Raw genomic sequence first — 12,294 nt, 5'->3', positions numbered from 1 at the left:
CTCTGCCAGTAAGCCTCAACCTAAAGGCGCTCAGCTCTAGCTCTGTGGGTTGGCACGCATAGCTCCCACCAAGTGTCTGGAGTGCTGTACTCCACTACCAAGCCTCCTGCCTAAAGGCACTCAGCTTTCTCATTCAGTAGTCAGGGAAACCCACCAAGCCTCCTGGTTCTGCTGCTTTTGCTGCTGCCGTTTCTCTGCCCCTGCTTCTTACTGTCTTGCTGTCTTCCATGTAACAGCTATCTCTCTTGTCTCTTGGGTCTAGAGTGGTCTCAGATTAGGGATCCCAGGTCCAAAGGACACGCCATGCTCCTGGCTCTTTGGTATGGCTCATTTTTAGTCTAGTGGGATGGCAAAACTGACCAATCCCCTCAGTGGGCCACAATTACCTTATTTATTTGCATAGTGCCACCCACTCACTTGGTTAGGAGTTACAAGATCATGGTGAGAAAGGCTGTGTTAAAGCAATCCATAGCTCTGCACTCCCTTACCCTAACTCTACATTAAAGAAATGTTTTGAGGTATAATTTGTTAAAGAACCAGTGACGTTAACCTCTGATGCATTTGAGTGTTCAAGAAGCCCCTCAGAATCTTTCCTAAATGTTAATTTTACTTGAAGTAATAAATTTTCAGTTAATCTCACAGTACCAAAAGGCTTAAAAGTATAAAAGGGTAGTCTCTATTTCCCACCCCCTTTCCAGGCATCTACTTTAAACCCTTAAAGGTAGTGTTTGCCTTGACATTTCTAAACGATATACTTACTCTGTTATTCTGTGCAGTCTAGCCTCCTTTTATAGTAGTTGAGGATTAGGGCTGTACACCAACATCTGGCCCCCTCTCTACTTGGCTTCTTCTCTCTGTCTTTTTTTAAATCAGTTAGCAGCGTTTACATTATTATGAATGTACAGATACTACTCCCTGTTAAGCCAAGTAATGTCTGTGGTAGTGTTTAATTTCTTTTATAACTCTGTATTTTTCCTTGACTTATTAATTGCCTTTGTTTTCATTTGCTTTGTTTATGTATGCATTGCTGTTTTTTTCTAAACGCTTCACACATCTATAATAAATTTTCCAGACACTCATATGCTTCAGTGTTTTCAGTTCTTTTTTCTCCCCCCACCCTTGGAAACTTCTCTTTTGCTGCATTTCTGCCTCATTCTTCAGTCTGTGGGCTTGATGCATAGGTTTGTTCTTTATAACCCACGAAGACACTTTCAATCACTATTTTAGTTTGTGGCTCAGGGCCTCACCCTCACATTCCACAGTATCTGTTTTCTGTAAATAGTGAGTCTTTTAGGGGCCCTGTGGTGCAGGTAAGCTCTTCCCACCAGTGTGCCCACTCTGTAGTACTCACATCATCACTTCATCCTTCTGCTGTGTCAGTTACCACTTCCCTGTTGGCTTTCGTCTTGTAAATGCTTATTGGCTTATTACCTTTCTTTTCCTTCCCATTTCTTTTGGAACCTTTTTTAGCCCTTCACTGTCATTTGATATCATTTCATTTGGTGGGCAGGGTGGGAAGGAAGAGGAGATACCTGTAGCCAGAAGTCCATCATCTGACTTGGCAGCCTGATGTCAAAATTTTGAGAGGGATCCCTTTTTTACTTCCACCTCCCATCCCCTTCTCTCGTTTTTCAAAGTCCTTTCCTTGATGATGAGGAAGGTAGAAGGGGAGCCGGATATGGGTTTCTGCCATCTCACACTAGATGATTGGCTGAGTCTTGTTTCTTGGTGTATGTAACTTCTTCTAACTCTGTTTATACCTGCTTTTTCTCAAGCCCCAGCTTTGAAGATAAACTCACACTTATTTTGTTTGATCTGTTCATTGGTTGCATTTAAACCTATACTTTTTAATTATGCAAATTGGACAGTTTACTTACATTACAGATTGTGTCCTAATTTGGAAGTGTGTTCATTAGGTAAGATGGTGTTTCGATGGAAAATGGGTTTTGAGTTCCAGTGGGCCAGTTTATAAGCAGACTTTGTACAATTCCCTGTATTCTTCAAAAGTAAATTGAACTAGTGTGTAAAATTTCACTTAAATTTTGAATGATGAGATCTTTATAAAGGTCTTTGTAATTGTCTTAGTTATCTAGTACTGCCATAACAGAAATACCGCAAGTGGATGGCTTTAACAAAGAGAAATTTATTTTCTCACAGTGTAGTAGGTTACAAGTCCAAATTCAGGGTGTCAGCTCCAGGGGAAGGCTTTCTCTCTCTGTTGGCTCTGGAGGAAGGTCTTTGTCCTCAGTCTTCCCCTGGTTGAGGAGTTACTCAGGCACAGGGACCCCGGGTCCAAAGGATGTGCTCTGCTCCTGGTGCTGCTTTCTTGGCGGTATGAGGTCCCCAACTCTGCTTGCTTCCCTTCCCTTTTGTCTTTTGAGACAGGAAAGCTGGTGCAGGCTACACCCCAGGGAAACTCCCTTTATCTTGGATCAGGGAGATGACCTGAGTAAGGGTGGTGTTACAGTCCCACCCTAATCCTCTCAACATAAAATTACAATCACAAAGTGGAGGACAACCACACAATACTGGGAATCATGGCCTAACCAAGTTGACACGTGGTGTTTTACTTGTGCCATTTGATTTGTTGGTGTCTGATGGAATTTAGAAGCAAATTTAATACAGTTTTTAGGGATAACTTAAAAATAATTAGGTCCATCATGATACCATGTGTAATTCAATCTTAGAGCATTGTAAAAACCGGTACTGCTCTAAGGTCCCTGAACACCTTGTCAGATAACCCACATCTGTAATACATCTCCATTAGAAAAATATTTCATTGATAAATCAGGTGGATGATATCTAGTGTGTACAAATTTGCTACTTTTCTTCAAGTAAATTATTTAGGAGTTATATTCAGATCATGGTGACATAAAGCACCAAGAACTTAGATTTAATTTACAAACTCTTTAAATGAACCTCAGTACTGCCACAGGAGTCTGATCGAATACTTTCCTAAACTGACAGTTGAAAAGCTTGTTTCAACTTCCATTTCCACAGTGATTTATTAAACAACTTTGTGAAATAAAGGATGGGAGCGCGGTAAGGAGAGAGATGGCGTTTCTGTTCTGTCTCATCAGAGGCTAATACAGAGACTTGGAGGCTTTTTTAAAAAGCAGATAAACCATACCTTCCCTTATGAGACTTTGGGTAGAGTACTAATATATAAAATAGTTAAAATTACGTTTTTAAATAAAGTATTCATTGTTTGACAGAAAATGCTTTGTTGTTTATAAAATTCCTCAGCTACCTCCAAAGAGTGTAGTTCGGAAACCCTTGTTGAACAGCTAAGTTTTTCTCAAGATACATTTTCTTGTTACAACTAATGTGAATCAATTCCAGCTCTTTGAATACAACAGATCATTCATTTTTTTTTTTTTATCTATGTTTTTTAGGGTCTGAGATAGTTCAAGCAATGACATAATAGATCTAAAATATAGCGAAGTTTAAAAATTGTATTTGCAGATTTTTTCTCACTAAAACCTGCGTGATTACAGTTCACAGGTACATATATTGAATGCATATTGCTTTATTACCATTTTCTAAAAAGGTGAATTATTACAGTATGTCAGTTGGGGTGAAAATTGAAAACTTTTTGGCCATTTGCCAGGACATTTGCACAAGACCATATCTGCTCTTGTGGGACAGACTTGGTATTTTCCTTTTGTCTTTGGGTAGTAAGGGTTTCCTGGTACTTTCTTCCTGTTTTTTGTTTTCTTTCCCTGAGAGTGGAACCATATAGTGGGATGAGTTTACTTCTGTGTTGGGGAGGCAAAGGCAAATAGCTGTTAGCTTGAAATGTCTAGTTGACCCTTGGTTCTAGTTCTGTTAATCCCCCCACCCCTCAACACAGTTTTCCTATGTCTGAGGCAAAACCTAACTGGATTGCCTCAACTTGAGCTTCGTCTTTACTGACACTCCAGGCATTGAAGGTAGGAAGAAGCCTGGGAACACAGTCCAGCACCAAGCCAGGGAAGAAGTTCTAGCCTTACCTGAGGCTGTCAACGAGATGAGCGGAATTGTGGTAGGAGAGTACTGTGACTCCGTGGGATGTGTGTTCACCCAAAATGGAAAAGGAACTCGAAAAAGGGAGCAATGCTCAAATAATACACACGCTTTATTTGGTTGACTCCAAGATGCCATTGTTTATAAGTTGTGCCATTTTTTTTATATGCCGTTAAGAGAGAAATGCTGCCCGTTAAACTGTGGGCCGTCAATTGTTAGGTGCATCTCAGTCTCAGAGGTGTTAAAATACAGAGGGAAAAAGTGCATTTGGAATTTATGAAATTTCATAGCAACAGAAAGTAGTATGGGGGACGTTCTGAGGGTTTTGCCTCTGTATGAATGAAATGCTAGTAAAACGCTATCAAGAATTGTAATTCCATAGGCAGGACCATCCCATCTAGTTGTCCTGGTCTCAGGTAGATGAGGCCGTGGTTCTGAAGACCCTTCGTCCTGCGGACGGTGTCTTCCTTGGCCAGTGTAAGAGGCTGTTTTTGAATTGATGCAATTGCTCTGTTGTCTTCCCTTTTGGCTGGTTAAGAAAATCAAATTCCCACCCTTTTGGAATTTTCTGACAAACCATTTCTTGGTATCTAGGGAAACCTTCTTGTGTTTAACTAGAGTTTGAATATCTACCGTGTTCAAAGAAGTATGCTAGATGTGGTGTTTGGTCTTTGCAGTTTTTACTGTCAGTAATTTGCAGAAGGCTGTTTTAGAAGGCTCGTAAATGGACAAGAAGCATAAAGATGTGCCAGGTGGTTTCCATGCATTGTTTTATTTGTTCATATTAATAAGCTTGTCTGCAAACAGAACATTTTCCGTGTGTTAAACTCACACATAGAAAGAAGGAAACTAGTGGGATCGTGTAGCCTAGGGATCAGTGACAAAATGTTTTATTAACTAGCCTCAGTAGATATCTCGAAAGGTATCATATGAAGCCATGGGAACTAAATATCAGCAATTAAAGGATCAGGCAAATGCCAAAGCCTTCATACCCAGCTATGAGAATACCTCTCTAGTTTTACTGCGCATCGTTGATTCAGAGACCCACTTCACATTTAATATATCTGAAGTGGGGATACACCTTAAAATTGGTGGCGTGGTACAGTTTAATTGGCAGCATTCTTGCATTCTGGTACAGTTTACAATTATTGATGTTTTAGATTTGGTGAAATGTGGTATGATAAAAAAAAAACAACAATAGGAAAGAGTTCAGCGTTACCAACAGTTTTGAGGGACTTTGCATTTGAAGTCTCGATTATTCTACAACAGGATGACTGACCAGGGTAATTTATAGATTATCCCTTGTCAGTCTGAATATCTGCGTTTTGGACATTGATTCAAGTTCATTTCAGCTGAATAGATTTTGATAAGCTAAGTATGTCTTGACAGCTGTTTAAATATTGAGAAAGGGGATATTCAACATTTTCCTTAAATCCTGAGAGCTTTGTGAAGTTCAGCCATTTCAGGCCCATTTTCGGTTTCTCTTTTCTCATTCAGCATGTTACTATAAAGGTAAAACGCATTTTAGGAATTGTGGATATTTGGCAGTTTACAGTAAATCAGCCAGTAGGTTGTATTTTTTTCTCTACCTAGTTAAAAATTGAGCTTTTACCAAATAGAAATTTTAATATGTACTCTACTTCCTGAGATAACAGAAATAGGCCAGATTATCAGCATTTTTTTTTTTTTAATGTTTTCTAAATATCTTAGGTTTGACACTTTGTTTTGTGTATTGCCCACACCACCCCCCAAAAGCAAGTCATTTGGGCACTTGATGGCAAAGAAAATTCTAAAAGGCATAGGTTTTGTTCTTTGATTCTACAAACTGGCTACTAAGAGATCTTCTTTCCACCAGAGCAGCACTGCTGCTTAGAGAGCAATTTCTGTTCAATGGTCTGTGTGAGAGCCTTATTGCAGGATGGCTTCCAACTGTCAGCGATGCCATTCTGAGAGGCTTTACTGTTACAGACTTCTTAGACAGAGTTCTCCATTTCTAATTAAGACGCACATCTGGAGGTTCTCAAGAAAAATGAGTGCAGTTAGCCTTAAAAGTGGGATGTGTGATGTGGTAGCCTCAGACTATCTTTTGTATAACCAGACACACAGCACTGAATTTATCTGCCTTCTCTTTCTTTTCTTTTCTCCCCCACAGAGTATCTCCCATATTCATGGTGCACTTTGTAGAAGGCTTACCGCATAATGACTTACAGCAGTATTTGTTTCATTTTGAAGACTCTATTTATCAAGTAACTTCTGTAATTCAGTACCAAGCAAATAATCATTTTATAACATGGATCTTAGATGCTGATGGTAAGTGTTTCAGTGTTTTCCTTTGATGATAATAGGCATGGAAACTAAACTCCAGTTTAAAAAAAAAAAAAGACAAACTTTGCCTTGACTTTTCTTCTTTCTCTAGTCTTGTCCTTGCCTTTTTTACTATTGTTATTAAATGTTTTTGGTGAGCGTTTACACAGCAGGTTAGGTTCCCCTTCGACAGTTTCCACACAAATTGACCAGTGACATTAGTTACGTTTTTCATGTTGTGTCAGAATTCGCATTCCTTATGTTCTGGTTATTCCATTTCCAATACTGTCAATTTCCTGCCCCCGTGTCTTCTCAGCTTTGCTGATCTTTGTTGATCTTTTGGACTCATACAGGTGTTTTTTTTTAGTGGCGCACTGATCTTAACGGGTAAAATTCTTTATTTTGTGTGTCGCTCTGCTTTTGTATTAAAAGGTCATCTTGGGGTAGTTTTGGGTCAAGGTTTGAAGAGTGTCTCAGGATCATAGTCAGAGGGAGTCCTCTAGTCTCAGTGGTCCAGTTAACCTGGTTGTATTTATGAATTTGAATTTTCTTCTGCATTTTTCTCCCATTCTAGCCAGGATCATCTATTGTGGCCCCAGTCAGATCCATCAGAGGTGGTAGCCAGGCACCATCTAGTTCTTCTGATCTCAGGGAAGTTGAGGTTATGGCTTGTGTAGGCCATCAGCCTTTTAGACTTGCTTCCTCCCTGTGATTTTGGTTACCTTCTTACTCTTTTGCTCCTGATGAGTAGAGACCAGTAGTTGTACCTTAGATGGCTGCTTGCAAGCTTTTAAGACCCCAGATGCTACTCACCTCACTAGGATGGAGAACATGAACTTTGTGAAATATATTATGCCAACTGATTGAGTTACCCCATGAGACTAAGGCCCTAAGCCTTCAAACCCAGGAAACCAGTCTTGCAAAATGTTTGGTTATGTCTGAGAAGTCTCTGTAATTGTGTCTTCTGTGAATATATGGGCCTGCACACGGCGTATCTGTACTTAGACATGCATATAGGTCTGTGCACACTTATGTATACATCTGTACCTGCCTGTATGCCTATACACATACATATGTGACCATCCACTTGTTTCTTGGTCATTGTTGGTATTATTGCCAAGTTATATGTATCTATCTGGTATAAGCATCCTTTTCTCTGGAATGCTTCTTAGTGACATTGTTTACTTTGGTCAGGCTGTGCTCACTACACCCACATTTGGTGCTGCTTTTCCATCACCAAAAATAACAAGTATTTACGATACAGAGCATGCTTCCCCCTCCCTTCCCCTGGTTGCCACTGTTGAACATTAGTCTCTTTATATGTCTGTTCTTATCTTCTTATAAAAGAGAAATCATACAATAGTTGTCCTTATGTGCTTGACTTATTTAGCATTATGCCCTCCATGTCCATCCATGTTACAGCACGTTTCATCATTGTTCTTTATGGTTGTGTAGTATCCTATTGTACGTATGTACTATATTTTGCTTATCCATTCATCTGCTGATGAGCACTTTGGTTGCTTCTGTTTTTTTTTACTATTGTGAGTAAAGGTGCAGTAAACCTAGAAGTGCATGTATCTGTCTGTGTCACACTTTTAGGTCTTTAGGGTATATGCCCAGGAATGGGGATTGCTGGATCGTAGCATAGTTTTGTTTTCCAGCTTTTTGAGGAAGCAGCATATCATTTTCCACAGTGGTTGTACCATTTTACATTCCCACCAGGAATGGATAAGGGTTCCAGTCTCCCCACGTCCTCACCAACATTTGTCGTTATGTTCCCCTCCGCCGCCCTTGGTGACATTTTAGCCAAGGTGAGATGGTATCTCATTGTAGTTTTGATTTACATCTCTCTAATGGCTAATGGGAAACCTTGGTGGTGTAGTCGTTAAGCACTATGGCTGCTAACCAAAAGGTCGGCAGTTCGAATCCACCAGGCAGTCCTTGGAAGCTGTATGGGGCAGCTCTACTCTGTCCTGTAGGGTCACTATAAGTCAGAATCAACTCAACAGCAATGGGTATAATGGCTAATGATCATGAGCATCTTTTCTTGTGCTTGTTGGCTGCTTGGATGTCTTTTTCGGTGAGGGTTTTGTTCCTGTCCTTTGCCTATTTCATAATTGGGTTGTTTGTCTTTTTATTGTTGAGTTATTGAAGTTCTCTATACATTTGGAGTTTAGACCCTTATCTGATATGTCGTTTCCAGAGATTTCCCAATCCGTAGGTTCTCTACTCTTTTGATAGTATCTTTTGATGAGCATAAGTTTTTAATTTTTATAAGGTCCCATTTATCTATTTTATCTTCTTTTATTTGTGCATTTGTTGTAGTGTTTGTTATCCTATATTTATAAAAGATTGGGTCCCATAGTTTTCCACTGTGTTTTCTTCCAAGAATTTTAGAGTTTTAGGTTTAACATTTAGGCCTTTGGTCATTTTGAGTTAATTTTTGTATGTGGTGTGGCGTATGGGTCCTGTTTCATTTTTCTGCAGGCGAATATCCAGTTTTGCCAGCACCACTTAATTACACGCTTTTTCCCCCATTGAATGGATTTTGAGTTCTTATCAAAAATCAGTTGTCCATAGAAGGCTGGGCTTAGTTCTGAGTTTTCAGCTCTGTTCCACTGGTCCGTGTGTCTGTGCTGTTTTGATCACAGTGGCTTTATAGTATGTTTTGATATCTGGGCGTGTGAGGCTTCCTGCTTTGTTCTTTGTCTTCAATTGCTTTGGCTATTTGGGGTTTCTTTGCTTTCCATATGAAGTTGGTTATTAGTTTTTCCATTTCAGTAAAGAATGTTGTTGAGATTTGTATCAGGATTGCCTTGTATCCATAGATCACTTTAGGTAGGATTGAGATTTTCACTATATTAAATCTTCCAGTCCATGAGCACTGGATGTCTTTCCATTTTTGTAGGTCTCTTTTAGTAGTGTTTTATAATTTTCATTGTGTAAGTCTTTTTTGCCCTTGCCTTTACTTTTTCCACCCTCTCCCACATACCCCATCACTATTAACAAGTCGGCTGGTTTTATTACCTTCGTTACTATTTTCTTTGCCGACGTCAGTGTATCTGGGTATATACGTGCACATATGCATGTTTCTCTTTCAGACAAAGAAGGAGATCGTATACTAATGTTGGTGTGCAGTTTGCTTTTTTCCACTTAATATGTTCGCTTTAGTTTTTTGCTTTTATTGTATGAGTACTACATGTTCATTCTAGAAAAGTGAATGCTGGGAATTTTAATTTCTGACTTCTTTTAAAAAGAAAGTGCATCACACTGCAGGTTTTTAATCAAGAAAATACACCAAAAATAAGTTTTGCTTAGTTTGCGATTGTTAATATAAACAAAAAAATAAAAATATCCATTTCTAAGAATATTCACTGTGAAATAGAGTATCTGAAACCCATGGTTTGTTAAACAGCTTCATTCAGGGTATAGCCCTTATCTAAGTAATTAAACTTAATAGAAAGCTAAATAAGTACAGTTCATGAATTTTGATAATTTTTCCCCTTCCATTTCTCTAATGTGGTTTAATATTGAGTTTGTTGTACTCAAATTGTTCACTTTGTCTTAGATAAAATAACTTAATCCCCTTGAAGTGTACTTCAGGCACTGGTAAGGTGTCACTTTGATACAACATTTTCTATTGTTTGGATACTTTTCATATTTGAGAAACTTTTGAATATTTTCCTCCAGGGATGGTTTGGCTGGAACAAAATAATGTGTTATGTAAGAGCACTTGGCAAACTGAAACTCACACTGTAAATACAATTACTACCTTGAAGTTTAATCCTGCTGCAGAATTTGGGTGGAAGTAGTTCTCAATACCATAAACAAAAACTTTTCAAAAATCCACTTTAATTTTCTGTTGCATTCCAGAGTATACCATTAATCATTTCGCAGTGTGAAGAGGAGAGTGGTAGTAGTTAAGCTAAAAAAAAATCCTCTTCAAGTGAAGTGCACTTGCCAAGAAACCCTGTCAGCGTGTAAGAATCATTTGGTTAGTTTGTAACAAATTTCCTGACCTAGCCCTACATCAGTGAATTCGTCTTTGGGGATTGGGCCCAAATATCACTATTGGTTTAAGAGCTCCCTAGGTGATTCTTATGTGCAGATATGGTGGAGAACCACTGGCAGAGGCAAACGAGGACTCTCAGAGTTTCAAGGAGAGTAAGAAGTGGCAGGTTCAGGTAGTTTTCGAAGGGTGTAGCCACGTAAGTCACATACTTAGTGTGTGTGGGGCGGGGGGGTTAGCAGATCTCTGCGTATGTTTTCTCATTTCTCTTTTTGTGATATACTCTCAGAGAGGACATAGTTGTGTTACGTTACTTAGTCATGCTCTCGTTTTACTTAGTTTATATCAGATATTTTAATAAATACTTAGATCTCATTTTTAATTTTTCCATTTTGGGAATTTTTTTCAATCTGTGTCAGATCGGGAACTTAGTTGTTCTCAGTTACTAATGGTACCTCAGAAATTGAATTGGTCTGTAGCAGCAGATGAAGACCAGTGTCTTTCCCTTTCTTTACCCTCCTTACTCCACAAGATTAGTGCCTTAGAGGAAGCCTTTGAAACCTGTGACAGAGTCCTCTGTCCTCACACTCCGAAGATAGGGTAGTTTTCAGCGTTAGAAAGTGGATTTTATGGATATATCCCATCTGTATCAGTCATGAGTTCTCTGTGTGCACTCTTAGAAACCTTTTCAAAAGGATAGGGATGTGTGTGTGTATATAAGGGAGAAAGGAAAGGGAAATGTAGTGTACCATATTAAGTGTCTCTAGGGTGGCTGTGAGTCATAATCAAGTCAACAGCAGTGGGTCTGGGTTTTGGTAAATGTAATTTTGAAACATTAAAGAACATTATGGTGGTCATCACTTCTCTACTGTCAAAACAGTGTTGTCTAAAGTAACATACTCCCTTAAAAGGAAATATAGTGGTTTGGGGGCTCACTACTGTAATCCCAGGAATATCAAATATTAATAAGTATGGTGGTGTTTGACATGATTTATTCATCCCGTTTAGTTTAACAGAAATCCAGAGTAAGCTGCATATTTGCTGTGTCACAATTCCCATGAAATTACACTTTTGCTATCCATTTCCGCTTCATAGGCGCATGGGTATTGACATACACAGTTGAAGTGTGGATGGTTTGGAAAAGTCAGCAGTAAGAGCACATGTAATTGTTGATTAGTTAAAAGCTGTTGCCTGTCCAGGTCTGTAGTTAGCGCTTCCCAAATTATCATGTAGTAGTAGGTAAAATATAGATATAAAAACATACCTTCCCTTAACCCCACATCACCCACCAGCACCGAGCTACCTTCCTTTTCTTCTTAGCTGTGCTTTTTTTTTTTTTTAATGACTAGTTTAAACAAGTTACCTCCTCGTTCCTCACCTACACGGGAGTCCACTACATCATGCCCTCCTATTCCTGCTGCTCCATGGAAATCGTGATGCTCAGGATAAGAGCCAGTGACCAAACTGCCATCAGTAACGGGCTCTTCACACTTCCTGACTTAATACAGTGCTTCAGTATCTGACACAGTAGACTAGCCCTAGTCCATAGACTCTCCCCTTGTCATCCGTCATATCATTTCCACCTAGCACATGAGGAAAGAGAAACTCAGAAATCAAATAAGAATTGAAATACATGTTGGTACCTGGGGTAAGAAGCTTTATATAACTTGAAAACTCACATATATGGAACAGCTTCTGTTTTCTGACATTGTTGGATAAATAGTTGATACTGTATTCTAAGCTACAAAGGTTAAATATACTTCTGTCTTGAGTTTTATGGGTATTTTAGGAAAAAGTGTAAACTATCCAAAAAGCTACCTCAGTTTTTCAAATTTATGGGTATGTAAGTCCATAACTTGTTAGCCAAAGAAGGGCTTTAACATTTGGCAGAGAAAAAATGGCGACATGAGGACAAGGCCCTGTCTTAGAGTGTTCGCCTTTGGTCTGTACTCAATGATAGAGCAATTTAAGAGGCC

At 39.1% G+C, this 12,294-nt stretch overlaps 1 protein-coding gene across 10 annotated transcripts in view; it reads left to right on the top strand.

The window, feature by feature from the left end:
* USPL1 (ubiquitin specific peptidase like 1) overlaps positions 1-12,294 on the top strand; it is a 43,795-nt gene that overhangs the window by 29,351 nt on the left and 2,150 nt on the right. For 7 of the 10 annotated variants that reach the window (XM_010593991.3, XM_023553157.2, XM_003414020.4 and 4 more), the window contains one exon: positions 6,158-6,315. The exons of the other annotated variants lie outside the window; for them this stretch is intronic. In XM_010593991.3, the coding sequence (XP_010592293.1) occupies positions 6,158-6,315 (158 nt within the window). The remainder of the gene's footprint in view (positions 1-6,157; positions 6,316-12,294) is intronic. 10 annotated transcript variants of the gene reach the window in all.

The sequence above is a fragment of the Loxodonta africana genome, chromosome 23 (assembly GCF_030014295.1).
Source record: "Loxodonta africana isolate mLoxAfr1 chromosome 23, mLoxAfr1.hap2, whole genome shotgun sequence".
Classification (NCBI taxonomy): domain Eukaryota; kingdom Metazoa; phylum Chordata; class Mammalia; order Proboscidea; family Elephantidae; genus Loxodonta; species Loxodonta africana.
The sequence above is the reverse complement of the archived record's forward strand: the minus strand, read 5'-3'. Positions and strand labels throughout refer to the sequence as shown.